General features: G+C 42.3%; 1 protein-coding gene across 2 annotated transcripts; it reads left to right on the top strand.

The window, feature by feature from the left end:
• Window positions 1–1687: 1687 nt before the first annotated feature.
• On the top strand, window positions 1688–19526 carry RNF4 (ring finger protein 4). 2 transcript variants are annotated; one of them, XM_056490030.1, is made up of 8 exons: window positions 1688–1778; window positions 9758–9921; window positions 10374–10494; window positions 11189–11268; window positions 12528–12537; window positions 13663–13828; window positions 16377–16425; window positions 16771–19526. In XM_056490030.1, exons 2-8 carry the CDS (start codon window positions 9913–9915, stop codon window positions 16918–16920), a joined length of 585 nt encoding a protein of 194 aa, XP_056346005.1. In that variant the 5' UTR covers window positions 1688–1778; window positions 9758–9912; the 3' UTR covers window positions 16921–19526. The 2 variants fall into 2 exon arrangements, with proteins under 2 accessions (XP_056346005.1, XP_056346007.1); XM_056490032.1 differs by lacking the exon at window positions 1688–1778 and adding an exon at window positions 1892–2098.
• The last annotated feature ends 347 nt before the right edge of the window (window positions 19527–19873 follow it).

The raw sequence follows: 19873 nt of genomic DNA, 5'->3' as shown, positions 1-19873 counted from the left end.
TGCAAGTGTTTATGAGTTAGACATTGGAGGTGGAGTATTATTCCATGGGTGAGAGGTAACAAACTCCCACAATGTTGGCTCAGTCTTTTGGAAACACACTGAGAAAAAGAATTTCTTCACAGAAGGGGTGATTAGATATTGAAATGGACTGCCCAGGGAGGTGATGGAGTCACATCGCTGGGGTTGTTTAAGGAAAGACTGGACGTGGCCATGGTCATGTCCTTAACATCAATACAGTGTTAAGAAGCAGGCATTACTTTATTACAGTGCTGAATGCACAGGGGGTAACTTGGCCTAATGTGCATGGCTGGCTGAAGGTGATCTATGTGTTTATTAGGCAGGGATCACAGAACCACAGAATATGCTGAATTGGAAGGAATGCACAAGGATCATTGAGCCCACCTCCTGGCCCTGCACAGCCGCATCCCCAAGAATCACATCATGTAATTGTCCTGAGAGCATTGTCCAAACACTCCTTCAGCTCTGTCAGGCTTGGGACTGTCACCACTTTCCTGGGGAAACTATTCCACTGCCCAACCACCCCCTGGGTGAAGAACCTGTTTCTAATATTCAACCTAAACCTCCCCTGACACAGCTTCGAGCCATTCCCTTGGGTCCTGCCACTCACCAAAGAGCAGCGATCAGTGTCTGCCCCTCTTCTTCCCCTCATACCTGTATCTGCAGTAAGGTCTCTGTCTTCTCAAGGTCTTCTTCTGAACAGAACAAGTGCCCTCAGCTGCTCCTCAGACAGCTTCCCTCAAGACACAGTCAATACCAGGTGCTAATCTTATGTTTATTAATTCCTTTCTATTTGTAAGCAAGCTATCATCCTGGGGAGAATCCTGCCTGGGAAAGTGTCATGGCCTGGAAAAGAAGCTCAGAACCTGAGAAAAGGCCTGGCTAAAATTTGCCTAGGCTTTCAGCAGTGTCCACACATGTTAATTAGAGAAGTGTTAGATATGAGGTTGCCTGGGTTTGCCCATTAACCCTCTTCAGGGTCTTTAGGAACCCCTGGTGATCAGCCACGTATGGCGGTGTTTTCTGCCCTTGGTATAAAAGCTGCACAATGTTTCTGAAGGAACTGGATTGGGCTGGCTTGGCTTGTCACAAGGCACAGTAAGCACCACAGAGGTCCATTAACTTCTGCATGAGCAGTTTATAACACTCTGGTTGATGTGGTGGTGTTCAGTCATCAGTTGGACTTGATGACATCAAAGGTCTTTCCCGACCTAATTGATTCTACGATTCTGACATTCTGTGAAACGTTTCCAGAGGACGGGGGGGAAGGGCGGGGGGGGCGGGGAGGAGAGTGGAAAACACCACCCCAGAGCCCACACACACTCCACCTCCAGGTACAACAGCTCCAGGAGAACAGAGCAAAAGCACGGGCTGGCTTCGGCTGCCCCTTTCAGGGTCTGTCAGGGCCGAAGTAACCCGAGGAGCAGGCGACGTTTCCCGAGCGGTGGCGAGAGAACTCAGCGAGCCCCGACAGCCCCGCACAGGCCCCAGGCCCGCGCGGAACTACAACTCCCAGCATGCCCCGCGGCAGCAGAGGAGGTGGGGCCGCCCCTCCACTCGCTGTCTGATTGACGAGCGTATCCACCACTCCGCGAGCGCAGGGCGGCGGCTCCGCCAATGGTGGGCGCGCGGGGGCGGGCGCTGCCGTGCGCCGCTGCCGGCCGGCTCTGAGGTGAGTGCGGCGGGCCGGGGGCTCGGCCGGGGGGGAGCGGGTCTACCGACTCCGTCCCTCCCGCTTGCCTGAGGGTCCGGGGCGGCAGGTGAGGGAGAGGAACGGGAAGGGAATGGAAGGAGAAAGGGAGGGGGAAGCGGAAGGGGAAGCAGCCGTTCCCGGCCGCAGTGGGGGGAGCGGAGGAGATGCGGCCGTTCCTGCCGGCTGGGCCGGCGCCGCCTGCGCTCTGGCCTGAGGACGGTGTCCCAGCCGCTCCCCCGGGTGCGGCCCTGTCTGAGGGGCTCCCCCGCATTCCCCGCCGAGAGCCGCGTGCCGGGTCCGCTCTCCCGGGCCCGGCCGGGTGTTCCGGGCCGGCTCCGCCGCCTCTGCCCTGCCCTGCCCTGACCGGCGGGCGGCCGCAGCGCCGAGGTGCGGGCACGGCTGGGGCTAGTGCCGCTCCTGCCCCCTCTTCCCGGGAAGATGGGTCTGTTCTTCTCCGGAGGAACAGCCGAGGCTCGGTGGATGTAGCTGCATGAAGTTGTCGCTCTGCCCTCCCATTTTGTGTGACAGCAGGAGCGGGGGGAATGTTCCTCGCCTACCTCAGCCCGCACCTGCACTTCATTACAGGATGTGGAAGCACTCAGATAGTTGTTGTTTTCTTTTTTTTTTTTTCTTTCTTCCGTATTTGGTTTTTGGGTCTACTGAAAGCGAGTTGTGGCGTCTCTCATAGAAACTTGTGCAAGTAAGAGCAGTGAGCTATTCTTCTGGCCAGTATCGTTTTCTTTTTCTGTGTCTGCAATAGGGCATATGGCCGATGAAAAGGTTTAGCGTGTTTTGTTCTGTGGGTGGGTTTAGGGGATTTCTTGGTTGTTTTTGGAACTGTTCCGGGTTTTTTAGGTTATTCATGAATATGTCATATTTGTAGATGTAGCTGCCTGCTTAGAGCAGGCAGACTGGTGTATCTCTCTGGTAAGCTGGTTATCTCTTTTCTATACTCTTCTTATGATGCCTCTCACCAAGCTCTTTTAGTGTGGGGCGTTTTACCTAATTTGGATAACAGAGACTCAGCTTCTTTTTTCACTAAAGTTGGTGAAGCTGGTGTAGTGCATTTGAGAAAATGAGAGCATCTTAAATAGTACTGGAAATACTGGGTAGGAAGCTTTAAAAAAGTAAAAGATTAGTGTTCTCCATGGTTAAAAAAAAAAAAAAAAAGAGTAGCACTTTGTGCCTGGTGTGTGCATCTTCTGAGGACAAAAATCTTGTTATGCAGATGCATCTTTGGTTCAGTGTTTCCTGTTGTTAGGGGTACAAAGAGACATCTGGAGTAGAAATGAGAAGCAAGGTCTTACTGGCATGGGGATGGCTTGAACTGCCTATGTAGAACAGAGGCTAGACAGAATAAAGTGGCTAATATAAGTTTGGTCTGTGTGCATATCAGGGGTTAATTGCCCAGTTAAGCTTCAGGTAATGAAGTCATATTCCCCCAGTTTGCTCCCTCCCCAGTTTACTTTTCTTTATACTTTTTGGGCCTGAGGCTGTGATGGTGTGACCTTGGTTTTCAGGCCTGGAAGGATTTTTTTGTCTGACCAAACTGTGATGAGAACTTGCTAAAACTCTATGTGAAGTTCAGAGTTATACACTAATCTGGTATAGGATCTGAAAAAATATAAAACTTAAGGCGTAGTTTGGATATCCCATTTTGACAAGTTCAACATGTAATGGTGTTGTCAGCTGTGCCTTGCACATTCCCAATTTTTGGATTGACAATATTGGTTTCTTCAAGCAGGTACTTCAGTGTATTTGTTGTGATGAATGTGAGCAAGAATATGAGCTTAAGTCTTATTTGTGGTAGTGAGACAAGGAAAATGTCTATCTCTTGCTTCAGACAATTTGCCTCCATTCATGTGGGAGGCCAAGACTTCATTTTGAGAGTGGTACAAGAAAAGTTTTCAGTATTCTAGAGAATAATTTGTTTTTGAGTGGTAATTTGAACATGTTTAATTAGCTCAGCTTCAACTATGTGAAAATGTTGACTTTTTTGTCGAGAAAAAAACAAGAGACTTAAATGATGAATACCAGTAGTTACCCTTACTGAAGTGTAAACATTCTTAATTTAAATAGCTTGACCTTCTTTTTTCTCGAGTACAGAGAAAAGTTGGTACTTGAAGTGTTTGAAATACAAATAGTATTTGTTCTGAGATCAGCACTGCTTAGGAACAATAACTGCATGTGCAGAACTCTGGATATCACAGGAAGGGGAGTGGCCTTTTCTGGTACTGTACCATCTTGCAGTGAAGCAGTAGAAAGTCTGTAAAGATTAGAAGTATTGGCTTGCTAAGTTGATCTGCTAAGTTTTTACACAAAGAAAAGTCTTTTTACTTTTTAATAAATAATTTTAATAATTTTAGAATTTCGAATTGATGTCTGCATGCATCTTGTTATAAGACAACTGCAGCTAAAGCTGTGAGTGAGGTCACTGGATGTCTATGGGTTGAGGGGGGGAGGTTGCTGCAGTAATTCCTTGTATTATCAACTCCTGGGAGACTTGGTGGTGGGTGGTTTCATAATGACTGCTGGAGGAAGAGCGTTACAAGCCTTATCATTAACTTGGGCTGTCCAGTCCTGTTTAACAAACTCTTTTATTAAATTAAGTAATCCTACAGTTTTGAAGATTTTTAAGGAATTCTTCTAGGTGAGTGTATCTCTCAATGTGCAATGTGTATATCCTGTTCCTGTACATTACTAAACTTGATCTGTGTTGTAAGTAAAATCTGCTTTGTTTTGAGAATGTTTGGGCTGTTGATGTTCAATGAGGTTTCCCAAATAAGCCAATAATGTGGAAATCTATAGCCCCACAGAAAAGGTGTGTTCTTACAAAACAAAAATATTACTGGATCATAAGGCTCCTTCCAGAGTCTTAATAAATTCCAGCAATTGGATTTTCTTAGTAAACAGGACTTTCCTGAGATGAGCCATGTTGATATTGATGAACCTACCTGTGATGCTTTGAGGTAGTTTTACAGTGATGGCTTCCCTGTGGGTATCTATTCTCAATTCTTCAGAAGCAGCTTCTGAAGAGGTTTGGAGCTATCAATAGCTGTAACATTTGAACCTTATATGTACTCTCTGCATTAATTAAAGAAACCCAATTGTCAGTGTTCTAAGATTCAGAAAATTAAACCATATAAAGAGCAGCAGTGTGCTCTGTCACTTAGGTCAAAAGGTGATTCTGTCCTCTACTGCAGTTGAGGATTGACACGAGAGCCTCAGACATTTCAGAGTAATCCTATGTTCACAGACATTACAGTAATCCTGTAAATAATCTGTTTTTTTATTTATGGATAAAGAAGTGTGTGAGTATTTAAAGTGGATAGGATGGTCTTAGCATGTCTTCTTTTGTGTGTTACTTCAATTTTCAGCATAACTTTAAAATTTAAGTTGGTTGGTTGGGTTAATTTTTCTTCTGTTACAGCTCTCCTTTGGCATTTAAGTCACTCATAGCCAAAGAGAATCTGTACAAGTTTTTGTTTAGAATCATCACAGGTGTTCCCTGCAATGTTTTTGACCCTTCCTAGAGATACTTGGTTAAAAAACCATTGCACTGGCTTGTATTGAGTGTTAAGTCTGAAAAGCACCATGTCTTGTGAAACCACCTGGGTATTTTACATTTAAACTCATGCTGCCTGATGAATACAATAGGCTCATTTTTTGCTGTCTTTCAGCAGTGCAGATAGGTCAGTGTTGTTGTTCTGAAAGATTCTATTTAAAAACAGTTCTGGCAACTTGTAATTTAAAATAAGCTTTATATAAAGATCATCTCTTTCTATTTCTCAGCTGTGTGCACCAACTGACCAGCTTTTTGATGTCCAGGTATTTTTTCCAATTCTATATCTGAGGGGAATGGAGGAGAATGTCTGTTGGCTTTCTTGGTGAAATAAAACTTACTAATAATCTAACTAACTTCTTAATATACCTCATGTGTTGCTCACTCTTGTTCATTCTCTTGCTGTGTGCAGAAAACTGGTTTACCTAAATAATTTTTCGTTTAATTTCTTGCTGGTCAATGAGATAGTAGCTTGTCTTGAAGCAGTTATTTTGAAAGAGCAGATATGTAAGGCTTAGGGATGGTTCTGTCCCTTGCATCCCTTGTGCTGTATCTCCTCCTTCCCCTCCCTCTTCTGGTGCCGGTGATGTGACTTGAACTGGGCCAGCCAGGTGGCAAATGAAATAGGGACGGGAATGATCAAGTAAGCCTGGAAAATAAATTAATAATGCTGAGACAACAAAAGAACGTAAGCTGAATACAGTGTGGGACAACCTCAAAAGACCCCTCAGTGGGGTAAACGTGACAATATAGAACCTTTGTATCAGAACCAATGAACATTAATGAACCTTATGTGTAAAACATGACTAACCAATCAACAAGCACTCAGAACATTACCTTACATGGAACCAATATATTAACATACCCATTTCCATAATCTCATCCTTCTCTCCATGGTCTGACCAGATGTTTCCCTTCGTAGCATCTCATTTCCCATGGTCTTAGGTTGATGCTCACTTCATGGTCGGCCAAGGCCAACTCACTGTCAGTCCCTGCCAGTCCAACTCCCACATCTCCCCCTTTCCATTGAACACTAAAAACTGATTGTAAGGAGTTCTTAAAGACCTTCAAGAGACAACTTACCAAAGATGTTAACAATGGTAATAATGTTAACACAATAACAACTACCATAAGAACCAACAATCCCTCCTTGACAACAGATAACAGCCAACCCGATAAACCCCAACTCTTGAACAGTCCGTTTAACCAGTCCTTATTGTCTTCCTTTTGTAGTTTCTTAACTCCTTCCTTCAATAGTTGATGCTCCAGTGTATTGTCTAGTACATCCCCTCAAAATCTTTGCAGTTGTGTCCTTGTGCCAGTAGTAGAAGTCTGTAGTAGCCCTGTTCTGTAGAGTGGCATGTCTAATGCTATGTTGGTTAATAATTCAATGCGATCGATGTAGTGTTGGTTTGCTTACTCAGCCAACACCCTAAACTGTCTAATTGTTTCAAAGCCTTTGCTGCAGCAACCCAAGGAGCCAGTAGGGATGCTGCTATTCTTTTCTTCTTGCTCCAATAGATTATTTCTTTACATTCTAATTCAAATTGACGGAGAAATAGTTTTTCACGTGTCAATTGTCATGCCTTTTTATTGTGAGTTGTTATAAGGTTGGGTGTTAGTAGAGTAAGCCTGCCCAAACTACATGGTCCACCCCACAATGGAATGGCAGGCCATGCCCGATCCCCACAAATGAGACACATTCCTGGTGGTAGTTGAAGGAGTTTGCCACTAGATCAGGAGGGGGTAGGTGAAGTGTAATTGCACCATAAGCTTTCATTTCTATATATGAGGTGGTGAGGGGAAACATCCCATGCTGCTGTCTTATTCATGTGTACATATTGGAGGTTAATACCATCCCACATCACTGATTTACTTCTCTCCTTATATTGAAACTTAAAGCAGAAATCCATTTTAATAGAACCAAGAAGCTCTAACTCTTGAGGCTCTAATGGTGCATGAGGGAGGTCAAGGGCCCAATAGTCCCAGACATCTACAGGGTTATGATCCCATATGCTGTCAGGACTATTACCCTGCATAACATGGATGGTATCCTCTGGTATTGGCCACACATCCATTGACAACCCTACTAAACGTGTTGAAAAGGGGTTTTTTTGGTTGGCAACTGAAAGACAGGGTTTCCTGCTGGGTTATGTTGGCGAAAGTTACCATAAATCTTGCTTTGGCTGCAGAACTATCCAACCTTTAGCTAGGAGCAGTATCTCAGATACACGAAATATGATGAGCAGGAGTCTTTTGAAAGCCATGTCCTGGATGGTAATCTGTGATAGACTTGAGAAATTTTAACAATGGGCAAACAGTTAGGAATTGTTGTCTGTAGATCTGACTTTGGATGTCTCTGTCTCTTCTTCCCTCCGGGATTTTTTTTTGGAACTCTTCTTGCAGATGTTCTTGCAATGGCTGTAGGTATGGTTTTACATTTTTTGCTGGTAACCTTTTTTGCACCTAGAACATGTTGGAACCTTAGGATTTGCTCCTTCTGGATGCAGTGTTTTCTAAAATGCTAAAATTTCTAAATTTTCTAAATTTTTCTAAAATTTTTATATTTGCTGCATTCATAACATGGGCCAGGACCTTGTTGTTGTGGTCCTTGAGGGATAATTTGCATTGCTGTAAAAGCCTCTACCACTCCTTGACTCACTGCCTGAGCTCGTAGGGCAGCTGAGTGTTCTGGCATCCTGAGGTGCTTCCAGGCCTCGATCATTTGCATTAAAGTTGGGTCAGGCTCAGGTGGAAGGGCATACAGTAGCTTTTTGCATTCAGGATTTGCATTAGATACTGCCAGTTTTTTCATTAATTAATTTTTTGCCTTTTCTTGGGTAATTTGTCCCTCGAGGGCTTCTTTAAGGTGATCACTGAAGTGCATGTAGGATTCATTGGGCTCTTGTTTTATATCCACAAAGTCCAGTTCAGGTGTGTTGCCATCTGGCACTTGCATGGATGCTTTCCTTGCCACATTTTTAATGTCATATTGCACTGGTTGCTAAAATAGGATCTTCCCAAGAATGTTGATAAGGCTTACAGAAAGGCTTTCTTTCTTAACAAGTGAAATGAAATTTAGACCTTAAGAACAGTGGGATGAAGTGTTAAAAGAGAATTCTTGTTATCTGTTTGCAAAATGTTATGGAAATGATTGCATAGGTGAGTCCTGCATTGAGGAAGCAAGAGACAAGTCAGTGTGCCTTCTCTGGTAGCCTGAGTCTTCAACATCCCAGGTGACATCATGAGACTATTTCTTATCTACCAGAAAAACTGAACATGTCAGTTTAGATTTCTAAAAAAAAGTGGGAGAGGGTGTTACACATGGTAGTTCTGAAAATGAGATCTATTGTGCCCATGGACTCACTAAGCATTAAGTCTGGCATATGTGGTTCAACTGGGAGGCGGTGGGAGGAAGGCATATTGACTTTCATTTTGGCTTTTGTGCCAGTTTTAAAATGAAAAAATGTGAGATAATTGATGAGTGGTGTATTGTGTTGCTTGAAACTATACATAAATATATCTTTGGGCTTCATAATAAGTACCAAATTGAGTGTAAGCATTTTTCTCAAGCGTGTTTTATTTAGCTAAAAAACAAGGAAAATCTCTGTCTCTTTCTCTGGTGAAAGAAAGCGGAGAGCTGGGAGTAACTGAGGCTTATCTTTGTTTTTGAACACAGGTGCCAAAAGAATTCCACTACTTCCCCCCCCCACCCCACCCCCCGATCTAACTTGAAGCTACAGGACTCATATCTGAGCACAGCAGGGGATACCAGACTATACAGTCACCCCAAGACATATCGTTGGTATTTTCTCGGTTCCTCCACCATGCCCAGCCCCAGCTCTGCACTGTGTGTTGGACAGGGGGTAACTGTCAGGCTCCAAGATGGACCTTCAGTACCCTGTCAGTTACTCAGAGCTGCCTTTATGCTTTTCACCTCTCCCCCTTGGCAGGTAGCTGGGCGTGCACACATGCAGGTAACAGAGCAGCTACAGTGAACCCATATTCTCCGGCACATCTACAAGTATTTTGAAACTGAAATTTGTCTCCCTCACTTGCTTTGAATTCCTCTCAAGCTGTTTGGCTCCCACCTGTTGGAATCTGGAGATGGGTTGTAGAATAAAGCTGCTCATCTGGAGTTGAGATTCTCTGAACATGGCTGTTAATGACAAAATTCCCACTGATTCCTGCCCACACACATTGCCTTGAGTATCATTCAGTTGCTTTTCAGTTCAATGCCATTGGGATTCTTAATATTCTAGAGTTGTCAAACTCACTTTTTCAGGTGTTTAGTTCGTGGGTGAGAATGACCAAGGCTTCAGGCCCAGCTGCAGGTGTCCGAGGCTCACATACTGAACTTGGGAGCTTCCCTCCCCTCTGGCTTCGGGCAGAAGCCGGTGGCTCAGTAATGGAAATCTTGGAGCAGGGGGTATTGGAAAATTCAAGCATTGCAGAGAGGTAACCTTCTCTCTTCTCTTTGATAGGTTTGGAAGAACTTTGTCCTCTGACCTTCAGAAACCTGGAGTTTTTATCAGTGAGCTACCTAAAGGAATCTAAGGAAATCATAGCTGTAGCTTTCTTGCCATTACTTTTTTGGTGTTTGTACCTCTTTTTCAGTGGTTTTAGATCAAGAAACACTATGAGCACAGTAAGTATTTTTCTAGTCAATGCAAAACTGATTCTTGAGCTCTGTTTTCCATTGTATTTCTGTGGACTATTTTAATACACAGGTACATAAGTATATTGAATCTTCTTGTAAGTTCAGTGAAGATTTTTAATCACTGTAGGTGCTAGCACTAGTACAGAAATGCTCACAGTATCAGCAAAACCTGATAAATTGTGAACTGGTTTCTCATTTGCAAATCATCATGATAGGCCTTTTCTTGGTGAGGCAGCTGGTAAGAAATCTGGATCTGGGGTGATGTTTTTACCTTGCTGGAATCAATTCAGGTAAGAGTAACCCACACCACCTTTTGATGACTATTACAGCCATTCCAGGAGTGTTTTCTGTACCCTTGTGTGCTTTCACTGGTGGTGTGAAATTGAGGGCTATGTTAATATTGCTTGCACAGAAAATGCTAAGCCTTTGTTCTGTTTTAGACTCAACGGAAGCGCCGTGGAGGAACAGTTCATTCTAGGCAAGCTCGAAAAAGAAGCAGGCTCATGGCTTCAACTGCTGAAATGGCTTCAGAAGCAGAGCCAATAGAACTTGAAGAAAGTGGTAAGCTTTCTTTTGAAGTAATAAGAACATAAAATGCTTCTGGAGGGTTTGGGTCCAACTGAACATGTTTTTGCCAGTTTTTAGGCCATTTACTGGAGAAGAAAGGAAACGTGGTTTTAGGAAGTGTCTAGTATGGCATCATTAAACAACAAGCCTACTGAAAACTGGATTGGTTTGTTACTGTTAGTGCATTTACCACTAGTGATAGACGAGTTTGCACAGGAAAGGTCCTCAAGAGCTGTTCAAACATCTACATGTCTATTCAGATTAGATGGGAGTTACAGCAACTGCCACTATGCAGAGTGGCAAACTAAATTTGTGAACTCCTAAGTTTGAAGACAATGAGGAAATCCTAATCCCTCAAGGGAACATGCACAGCACAGTACTGTTATATCCTGTATGATTTGTGTTATATTTCTGTGTGATAAACATTCTCCTGTCAGATGAATTATCTGTTGCTGTAGTCATTCTACAGAATTGTGTGAGAAGCTTAGCTGCTTTTCTGCATTTCAGCTTGCTGAAAGCAGGCTGGCAAAGCTCTCTATGGTTGCTGAGGGCAAAGCTTGAGTGAAACGTTGGACTTGTTCCTGAAGAGAAGATGGGCAGGAGATGGTTGAATCTCAGGCTGTTACACAGTGTCTGACAATTTTCCTCCTTTGCAATCTCTGACCTTGATTCTAACTTTGTTTTTCAGCTGGTGAAGAAGTAGTAGATCTCACATGTGAATCTTCTGATCCTGTAGTTGTTGATCTAACTCACAATGATTCTGTTGTGGTAAGTAGTGAAAAGCACACTTGCCTAAATATTGTAGTCAAATTAGTTTTCTCATGTGTTGCCTGATAGAATCTGACTTTAAGTTTTAAGGTCAGAGTTGTGTTATCAGGGCATGAAGGTCCTGTGTTGCTGATAACAAAGAAGCTTCTCTGGAGGTGCGCTTGCAGTTAGCAATAGGGTAGTATAAAATAAATTTTTGCTCCAGAACCTGAAGTTTATATAGATCAGTCATAAGTAGTGTAACATAAAGAGATGCAGTTGATAGTTGGAGTTTTTCTAGATATATCAAAGATAGAATCATAGAATTATTTGGGTTGGAAAGGACCTCTAAGATCATCGAGTCCAACCATTCACCCAGCATCACCAAGTCCATAACTAAGCCATGTCTATAGGCACCACATCTTCAAGTCTTGGAAGTACCTACAGGGATAGTGACTTCAAGCCAATGCCACTGGGCTGCCCTGGGCAGCCCCTTCTGGTGCTTGATAACTCTTGATGAGGAATTTGTTTGTAATACCCCTATAGGCCAGTGATTTAAAGAAAAAGCCAAGGGAAAGAAGAATAAGTAAAATAAGTTCAGGTTAATACTCCAAGAAGTCTTTAAAAAAACCTTTTTTTTTCCTGCTCTTTTGAAAGCTAGAGTAGTCTTTGATCCAGCTGACAGTTTTGTTTATCCCCTCAGTTTTAAGATGCCACTGTTGCTGTGCCAAGCAGAAACAAACAATAGGAATGACATAAGGAGAATTTCTTGCTGGGGTTATTCCTGAGCCTTTGCAAAGGAAAGGCCCCAAACTTAACAACAGAATCTGTGTTTGCCCTGCTCCAGTTTCACCAAGAGCGGGTTGGGTATTGGGTTTCTTTTCTTCAGCAGCTGCCATAATATGAAGTGTTTATGGACATCAGTGCTACACTGGCCTGTTTGAGGAGAAAGAGGGAAAGAATCACCTGAAACCCTGAAGCATGAACTGAAATGGGGGAGCAACTAGGAGTGAGCTCAGATGGTTCATAGATTGCCTCTATTTCTACTCCATTGGAGGAGTGGGAGCAGAACCATCAACATCCAAATAGTTGTTTACAGTGAAGCATTTAATATACTACTTTTAATATTCCTAATCAAAATAAAAGTAATAGCCTGCTGTTCTTAGCTTATTTTGTTGGAACTGCTGTGCCTAGCTGGTGTTTAAATGTAACACCAGGGGTGCACAATGAAGTCTAATTGTATTTTCTTTTCTCTCCCTTCCCATATGTATTGATGCAAGATTGTTGAAGGTGAGTTGATATTTTAAAATCAATTATGAAATTCTCCTAAATGTAAGAATTATTTTTTGTTTGCCTTTTCCAATGAATTTGAGCAGCATTTATTGAAACTGCAAAAGGCCGAGGACATTGCTAAAACATCTGGCCAGTGCCTTAGAGAATGAATCCAGTCTCTGTTAGTCAGTATCAGAGCTTGTAGAAAGTATCTGAAATAAAATATATCAAAAGCTCCTCTAAATACTTTTTATTATTTTCTAAAGACAGAATTTCTTTAAGCCCTAAGTTTGCCATAATTTTAATTAGCACTAGAATATTGGTTGTGAATGAAAAAAAAAAAGTCAGAAGTTTTTTTTAACCTGTGTTGCAGTAAAGGAACTAAAGAAAGTCATTTGTGCTCATAGTATTCACTAGTCTAACATGCCTCAAATTTTGCAGCGAGAAGTATTAACCGTTTTTCTACTTTAGATGTTAAAATAGTTACAGATCTAAACAAGTTCATCTTTTACATTTTTCAGACATGGTTCTGATTACATTATTGGAGATGTATTAGTATGTGTCAGCTACTTATCTAGAATGTAATCTGTTCTGTGCTCTTAATGAAGCAAGAATAAGTGAAAAATGCCTACATTAAAAGTTGTAGCTGAACACTTAGGCAGGAAGTGGTTTTAATTTTGTGACTTTTTATGTAGTTTTATTTATTAGTAGCTTGATTATTTCCACATGAATACGGGAGTTGCAGAGATAAACTTGAGTTCAATCCTCTCTCTTCCAGAGCACAGCAATTGTTGCAGTTCCTCAACATAGGATTGTAGCACTTTCTATCAGTAAGAATTGGCAGAATTATCTTCCCTTTATAGGGGAGATTAATTCACAGGTAGTGTGATCACATGGGATGTGTGACACTGAGGATCTTCAAGATTAAGTTTTAGCTGTTTGTGGGGTGAAGAGAGCAAATGTTTTGTGTCAGTGTGTAGCAGAATATTCACAATGTCTGGACACGTTCAGCCTTAATATTTGGAAACTAGTTTGTTTTAAGATAGCTTTTAACCCAGCTGAATATAGTCTAATATTGCATTTCAGGGATAATTCCAGGGAGGGAGATAATAGTATAGCTAATTTAACAAAATTAAATTACAGAGAACCAGCGACAAAGGAGAAATCTGAGGCTAAGAAGCCAGCGGCAGTCAGACAGCTGTGTACTGAGCAGTGATGATGAAGATGAAACAAGAGATAGCGATGTGTATGTGGCTGATAAAGCATCTCGAGAACTGGGACCGCTGGAGGAGGAAACTGCAAGTTCAAAGTATGTATGCCTCATGACCTGCCAAAGCACTACTGAGCTGGGCTTCTTTTGTGTAGACAGGACTAAGCTGTATTTGTCATCACCTGACTTTCTTTGAAGCCTTCACTTACTCAGTTCCCTCTTTGAATGAGTATGACATCCCATGTTGCGTGATAGTCAAATGATACCCATTTTCACTGTAGGATGAAAAGTCAGCCCAAAAGAGATCTACAGCTTTGTATACAGCCTTAAAGATGAGTTTGGGGTATGGCAAGGACCTGGGAGTTAGTCACAGGCCAGAGCTCATAATGTATTGCATTTCCTTTTCCTACAAAGCTCTCGTAGTTATGTTAGATATAAAATACTTCTGTTGGTGTCCGTGAGGTTTGGTATCACAAGACTGACAGGCAGCATAGTAAAACTGGCAAATTCCAGTAAAAACACTTATGCATTCCCTGCTTTTTTTTACATACTGTGCCAGTTGCTACTTTTCTTCAAGCAGCTACTGTACTTCCCAAGGTATACGCAGGGTGATCCTGGAGGTCATGTTCTTATGGTCAATTCTTGTTCTGTCCCATGGATGTTATGGAGCTATGATATATTTGCGTGTGGGATGGGAATCTTGCTGTTTGAGTCAGTAAAGACCCCATTCGGCAGAGAAAGAGTAAATCCTGCTGCAGTGTGTTAGACTAAGGAAATTAAATCCGCTGTCCATGTGACTTGGCAAGTTGAAGTGAAGCCTTAAGTTTTTAGCTTTTATATTTTTCAGATTCTGTACTGAATTAGAGTATAACTCTGAACTCTATATAGAATGATAGTTAGCTTTCTTCCCATTTTGCTCAGACTAAACCATCCTTCTGGGCCTGGGAACCAAAGTCACACCATTTAGCTCAGGCCCCAGAAAGTGTAAACAAAAATTAATGGCGGGGAGCAACCCGGAGGAATGTGACTTCATTACCTGTAACTGTAGTTGGACAATTAACCTCTGATATGCAAATAGACCAAACTTTAATACATCTGAGAAACTCGTTCCTGTTGTCCACCGTGGGCTCTGCGGGGCTTTGCACTGCCCAAGGTGTATCTGTTGAAGGCTTTTTAATAAATACCTACTTTATTCTTCTGTCTGGCCTCTCTTTTGGGTAGCCTCTCCAAGGCATCAGAAGGGCATAAGAACTGTAGTATAAACTTCTTTTAAAGTATTTTTTTTCTGTGAGGAGCAGGGGAAATATAGGGTTAAATGAAGCTGCTGTGCTTTGAGCCTTTTGGATTGCTGAAAGGCAGTGTAGGAGGGAACTTGGTCATAAATACGCCACCAAAAAGTCCTCTGCTATTCTAATCCATAATGTGCTTTGCCAATGGAGTTTGTAGATACATAAATTTTGGTTGTTAAATGCTTCAGAGAACAAATACCACTAATTGAATACTATGAGAAAGTAATTGTTGGTTCCTTCAGCCTCCTCTGTTAAAGATTGCACCTTCCTCCTCTGGGTAGGTAAGGCTGAAAGAACTCAGTGCGGCAGCATTTAACATTGACAAAAGGGTCCTTCCTGGTCCTGGGGATTGCCAGAGCCATCTGTAATGTTGGACTCTTCATCCTTCTAAGATTATCATCAATTGTAATTTGTCACTGAAGTGTTATACCTGGTGCCTCAAAAATTTGAGGAGTAAAAATGGCAGAATAAGTGGAGTTAAATTCTTTAGGTGAAACTAGGGGTAGATGTTAGTAGTGCTCCCTACTTGACAATAACAGGATAAAGGCCATCTCATGCTTTTTATGCCTGTTTGATGAATAAATTAAAAACTGTGTTTCAGCTGGGTGGTGACATAAGCAAGCCACGTGTTTGGGGTAAAGAGTTCTGAAGGTTTAAAGTAGAGATTAGTTTGTAAAGAAAAGTGTCAGGAAGCTCTTTATTTCTGCTAGCTGCTATATTCAGCACTTGGGCTGGGATGTTCCCTAGGCAGCTGAGCTGTGTGTTGCTATGTGTGTGTGCAGTACTGCTGTCCTGGAGGCTGAAGGCAGCAGAGGCACATCAGTAACCACAGCTCAGGAACAGACTCTGAGTTGGTCTTTCTGCCTTGGAACTAGAAATTTGGGGTTGAGTGTTTCCTCATGTTAGTGTGTTCCTGACCTACATTTTATAAGGAGGAGTTCTTGGAATGCGTATTTTACTGGGCTGTTGCTAAATTAGAGCAGGGGATTTTTGAACTTCTGACAGCTTCTTCCCTTTCTAGAATGACTCGTTTCCAAGGCATAGCTCAGGGCTTTTGTTGTAGAGCTGTCATTGATGGCCTGTTGGAGCTTTGTGCTGAACAGAGCAAGAGACTGCTCTGAGTTCTTGTGCCAGACCAGGGTGACTGGGTGCATCTTCCCCCTAGGGAAAACCTTTTCTTTAGGACAGGGAGACCCAATCTTGTTACTACATGCCAAAACTGAGGAGTTGAAAAGAAATGTATCATGGCTAGTCAGTGCACTCAGATGGTGACATGACATTTTGTGTGTGGGTAACCCTTGATGTGCAGTGAAATTAATGGCTGCGTGTTCTTTCTTGTTCTTCCTCTGTACAAAAAGGCCGTCTGGTACTGTTAGCTGTCCAATTTGCATGGATGTCTACTCAGAGGTAAGGATCCACATGCTGTCATCCTTTGTGTTCTGTGTGAGAGGGAAAGGGGCAGAGGGGGAGTGTACAACTCACTTGGCCAGTATGGGATGTTACAGAGAGCTGGCTTGAAGCACAGAGCTTGCCTTGAAGCTCATAATAACTTGTTAGTCTAAGTCACTTCTTGGTGATGGGGGTAGAGGGAGGAGCCCTTGGCAGGATGGCACTGAAACATCTTCAGGTTCCTTACTATTCTAAGAGTAAAGGACAATTCCAGATACTGTAAGTCCTGTTTGCATGGTAGCAGTAGACCAGTGAAATTGAATTCTTTACTTCCAATGCCTCTCATGGTTTCTTTTCTTCCAGATTGTACAAAGTGGACGTCTGATTGTGTCAACAAAATGTGGCCATGTCTTCTGCAGTCAGTGCCTCCGTGATTCTCTTAGGAATGCCAACTCTTGCCCAACCTGCAGGAAAAAACTCACTCACAGACAGTATCATCCCATTTATATATGAGTACTTTTATTTCTCAGGACAGACTCAACTGGATTTTGGGGGAAATGTTATATTTTCAGCTCTCTGAAGATTTAAAGAGCAGCAGGTTGTGTGCAAATCCAAATAAAACTGGTTTTTTTGGAGACCAACTTGAACGTATCTAGACAGCTTTTTTATGGTCCAAGTTGCTTCTTGTTATGTTCCTGGTTATCATGCTACATTGATGACTGTGTTTAAACTAGACCAGCAACCTAGACCAGGAAGGAAGCAGTTAATCTATTTCCTTCTACTTTTTTTAATCCTTAAATAAGGGAGTGTGAATATTTTGTTCTTTCTTACTCTATGAATTATTCCCACCTTCACATACAGGTATGGAATAGTTTCCTTTCAGAAGACAGATTAGCAACTTAAAATTTCATTACACCTTTTGTTTTTCATCCTGTAAGAAGCTCATGGCTCTTGCTTTCTTGCATATCATCTTTGCCCAAGTAGAGTGAGTTCTGTACTGATGGGTTGCTTTTTCATAAATCAGTCTTAAATTGACAACAAAGAGTATGCAATAATGGAACCTGCTGTTAACCAGTAATCAAGTATTTTGAGCAGAAGATTTGAACGTGCAGATGATTTTATGAACTCCATGAGATCCCAAGTACATAGAAACACAAAGCAGCACGTACAACTTGGAAATAATTCCTGATTGTTTCAATTGCCAAGAATTCTTGTATTCTAAACCCAACACTGAATTTATTTTCTAATGTGATGAGATGGTCTCTTGGGTTTACTTGTGCTGTAACACTCTCTCCTAATAAATGTCAAGAATAGAGTCTTCTCTAGGCTTTCTAGTAATGAACAAGAAGCAAATTCATCTGTATGCTGAATTTGCTACAGATCTTCTTACTGTATCAGCTGTTCCCAGTGTAAAGCTTTAAGTTCAGTGTGTTCACTTGGCTGTTCTTGCTGGTTGTTACCATGATACCTGATTGGATTGAGCCTGGTGAATAGGATTGAAAATTAAACAACTCTACTGCCATTACTGAGTGGAGGCTTTAAACTTTTCTCTAACAGGCTGTGAACTCTGCTACCAAACACTTTTTCATCCCCTTTTGCCCTGAGAGTGGTCCAGTCTTCTTTAAATGCAGTTTTAAAAAATAAGTCAGTTGCATCTCCTAGGAAAGACAATTTCTCTAGTTGAAAAGGCAGGAATACACCAGTTTATGCACTCTTACCCAGTCACCTTTTTCCCCAGGACTGAGCTCTAAATGTCTGTTTTGAACTTTGAACAGACTAAAATGTCTGAGCTGATCCGGAATCCAGGGTGAGTGATCTGGAATCCAGGGTGAGCTGATACAAACAGCTTCATGTAGACAAGATGATTAAAATCAGTGGTTTTTGATCCACAGGTGCGGTAGGTGCATGTATGAAAACTTCCAGAATTAAAGTTGGCCACCTCTTGGCAGTTGGTTGCTTATAGAAACCACCATAAGAACCTGTGCTGCCCTGATGCAGCACAACTGAAGGATGTGTTTAGTTAATATAGGTATCGCAGGTGTCCTTGGGATCTGTAGGAAGCCTTTAATTAAAGAAGCTCTTCTAAATTAGCTGTCTCAAGCTGCCTTGCAACCCAAAGGAAAGTTGACTTTTTATTTTTTTTTAAATTATGTTTCTGGATATAGTAAAAGAGAGTTTTGTTACATAAAGGCTGCCTCAAGAAATGCAGTACCTTCCCCACCCTGGTTTGGACTGGCTTTGGTTCAGTGTTAGCAGGAATATGCTGTGTCTCTATTGTGGCAATAGGGTGATTCCTTCAAAGTTACACACAGGTAGTTCCTGTGGGCTCCCATGGGTAAGATGAGCATGGGTAAGCAAGGACTATGGCTGTCTCAGGATGCTGCGGTGGCAGTGATGGCTGCATTTGTGTCCCAAAAAGCAGAGTTGGTGCTTAAATATTAATTGTGTGAAGAGAAGCAGCCCAACATTAAAACTGTAGAGACCCATAGAGGTCACAGAAACTACTTTGTCCCAGTAGCTTAACAAAGAAACAGTAAATTACAGCTGATTTTCCTGGGGTGGCTGCTGTGTGGAAGGATTGATCAGAAGAGGATTTAAGGGATTACTACTGAGGATGAGGGTGAGTCACTTAACCATGCATCTTTCACAGTCTACTAGCTGTAGCCTAAATGATTTTGCACAACTTCCTCCATGTAAATACCACTTTAGTGTCTCAGTAAATAGATCTAATTGAAACTTAGATATCATAAACTATAACAAAAAGTTTTTAGCTTTTGTGTACCCTGTGAAGTGCCACAAATTCTGTGCATCTCAAAACAGATATTATGTCTCAGTACATGGGAAAAAATTGGAAATTCATTACATGCTTTTTTCTTCAAGGGAAAAGAAGTCTGATGTATTTCAGTTCCAGCAATATTTCACATTGGCAAGAACTCATAGAAAATGAAAAAATCTTTATATTATGTAGATGTCTGTCTTGTTGTATATAGTTGAATTTTTCCTGTATTTAATTGTATTCAAGTCTTCTGTCTGCCCATCTATGTTGAACTCTGCTGGTAGGCATAGGGTTCTCTTAACACGTGAAAATAAAACAATTGGATTGTTCAATCACAAGTGCTTCTTCTTTTCATCGTGCTGGAGTCATTGATCTGGGGGAAATAATCCTGAAGATACTGGGACCAGTGTGGGTTGTGTGGGACAAAGGACCAAGGGGCTGCCCGGGGTAGGAGGGATGTGGGGTGAGAGGGTGGAGTCCTGCTCGGGGCAGGGGCAGTGGGCAGATGCAGAGGTGGGCTTGTGAATGGGGAGCTGGTGGCCAGTGCCAGAGAGAGAGCAGTGAGGAGGGTGGGAGGGTGTTGGGCCATCTCCCTGGGGTCCTGCTGCCTGCTGGATGTGAAGCAGCCACTGCAGAGAGGGCAAGGAGAAATGCTGAGGAGAGAACTGGGCACGGGGTAGTTTCAAAGTT

This window comes from Oenanthe melanoleuca, chromosome 4 (genome assembly GCF_029582105.1).
Source record: "Oenanthe melanoleuca isolate GR-GAL-2019-014 chromosome 4, OMel1.0, whole genome shotgun sequence".
Taxonomy (NCBI): Eukaryota; Metazoa; Chordata; class Aves; order Passeriformes; family Muscicapidae; genus Oenanthe; species Oenanthe melanoleuca.
The sequence above is the reverse complement of the archived record's forward strand: the minus strand, read 5'-3'. Positions and strand labels throughout refer to the sequence as shown.

Bases quoted from the DNA above. Each gene is read 5' to 3' on its own strand.
- RNF4 (XM_056490030.1), top strand. The intron at 10,495-11,188 runs GTAAGCTTTCTT...TTTGTTTTTCAG, and splicing joins AATAGAACTTGAAGAAAGTG to CTGGTGAAGAAGTAGTAGAT. The intron at 13,829-16,376 runs GTATGTATGCCT...CTGTACAAAAAG, and splicing joins GAGGAAACTGCAAGTTCAAA to GCCGTCTGGTACTGTTAGCT.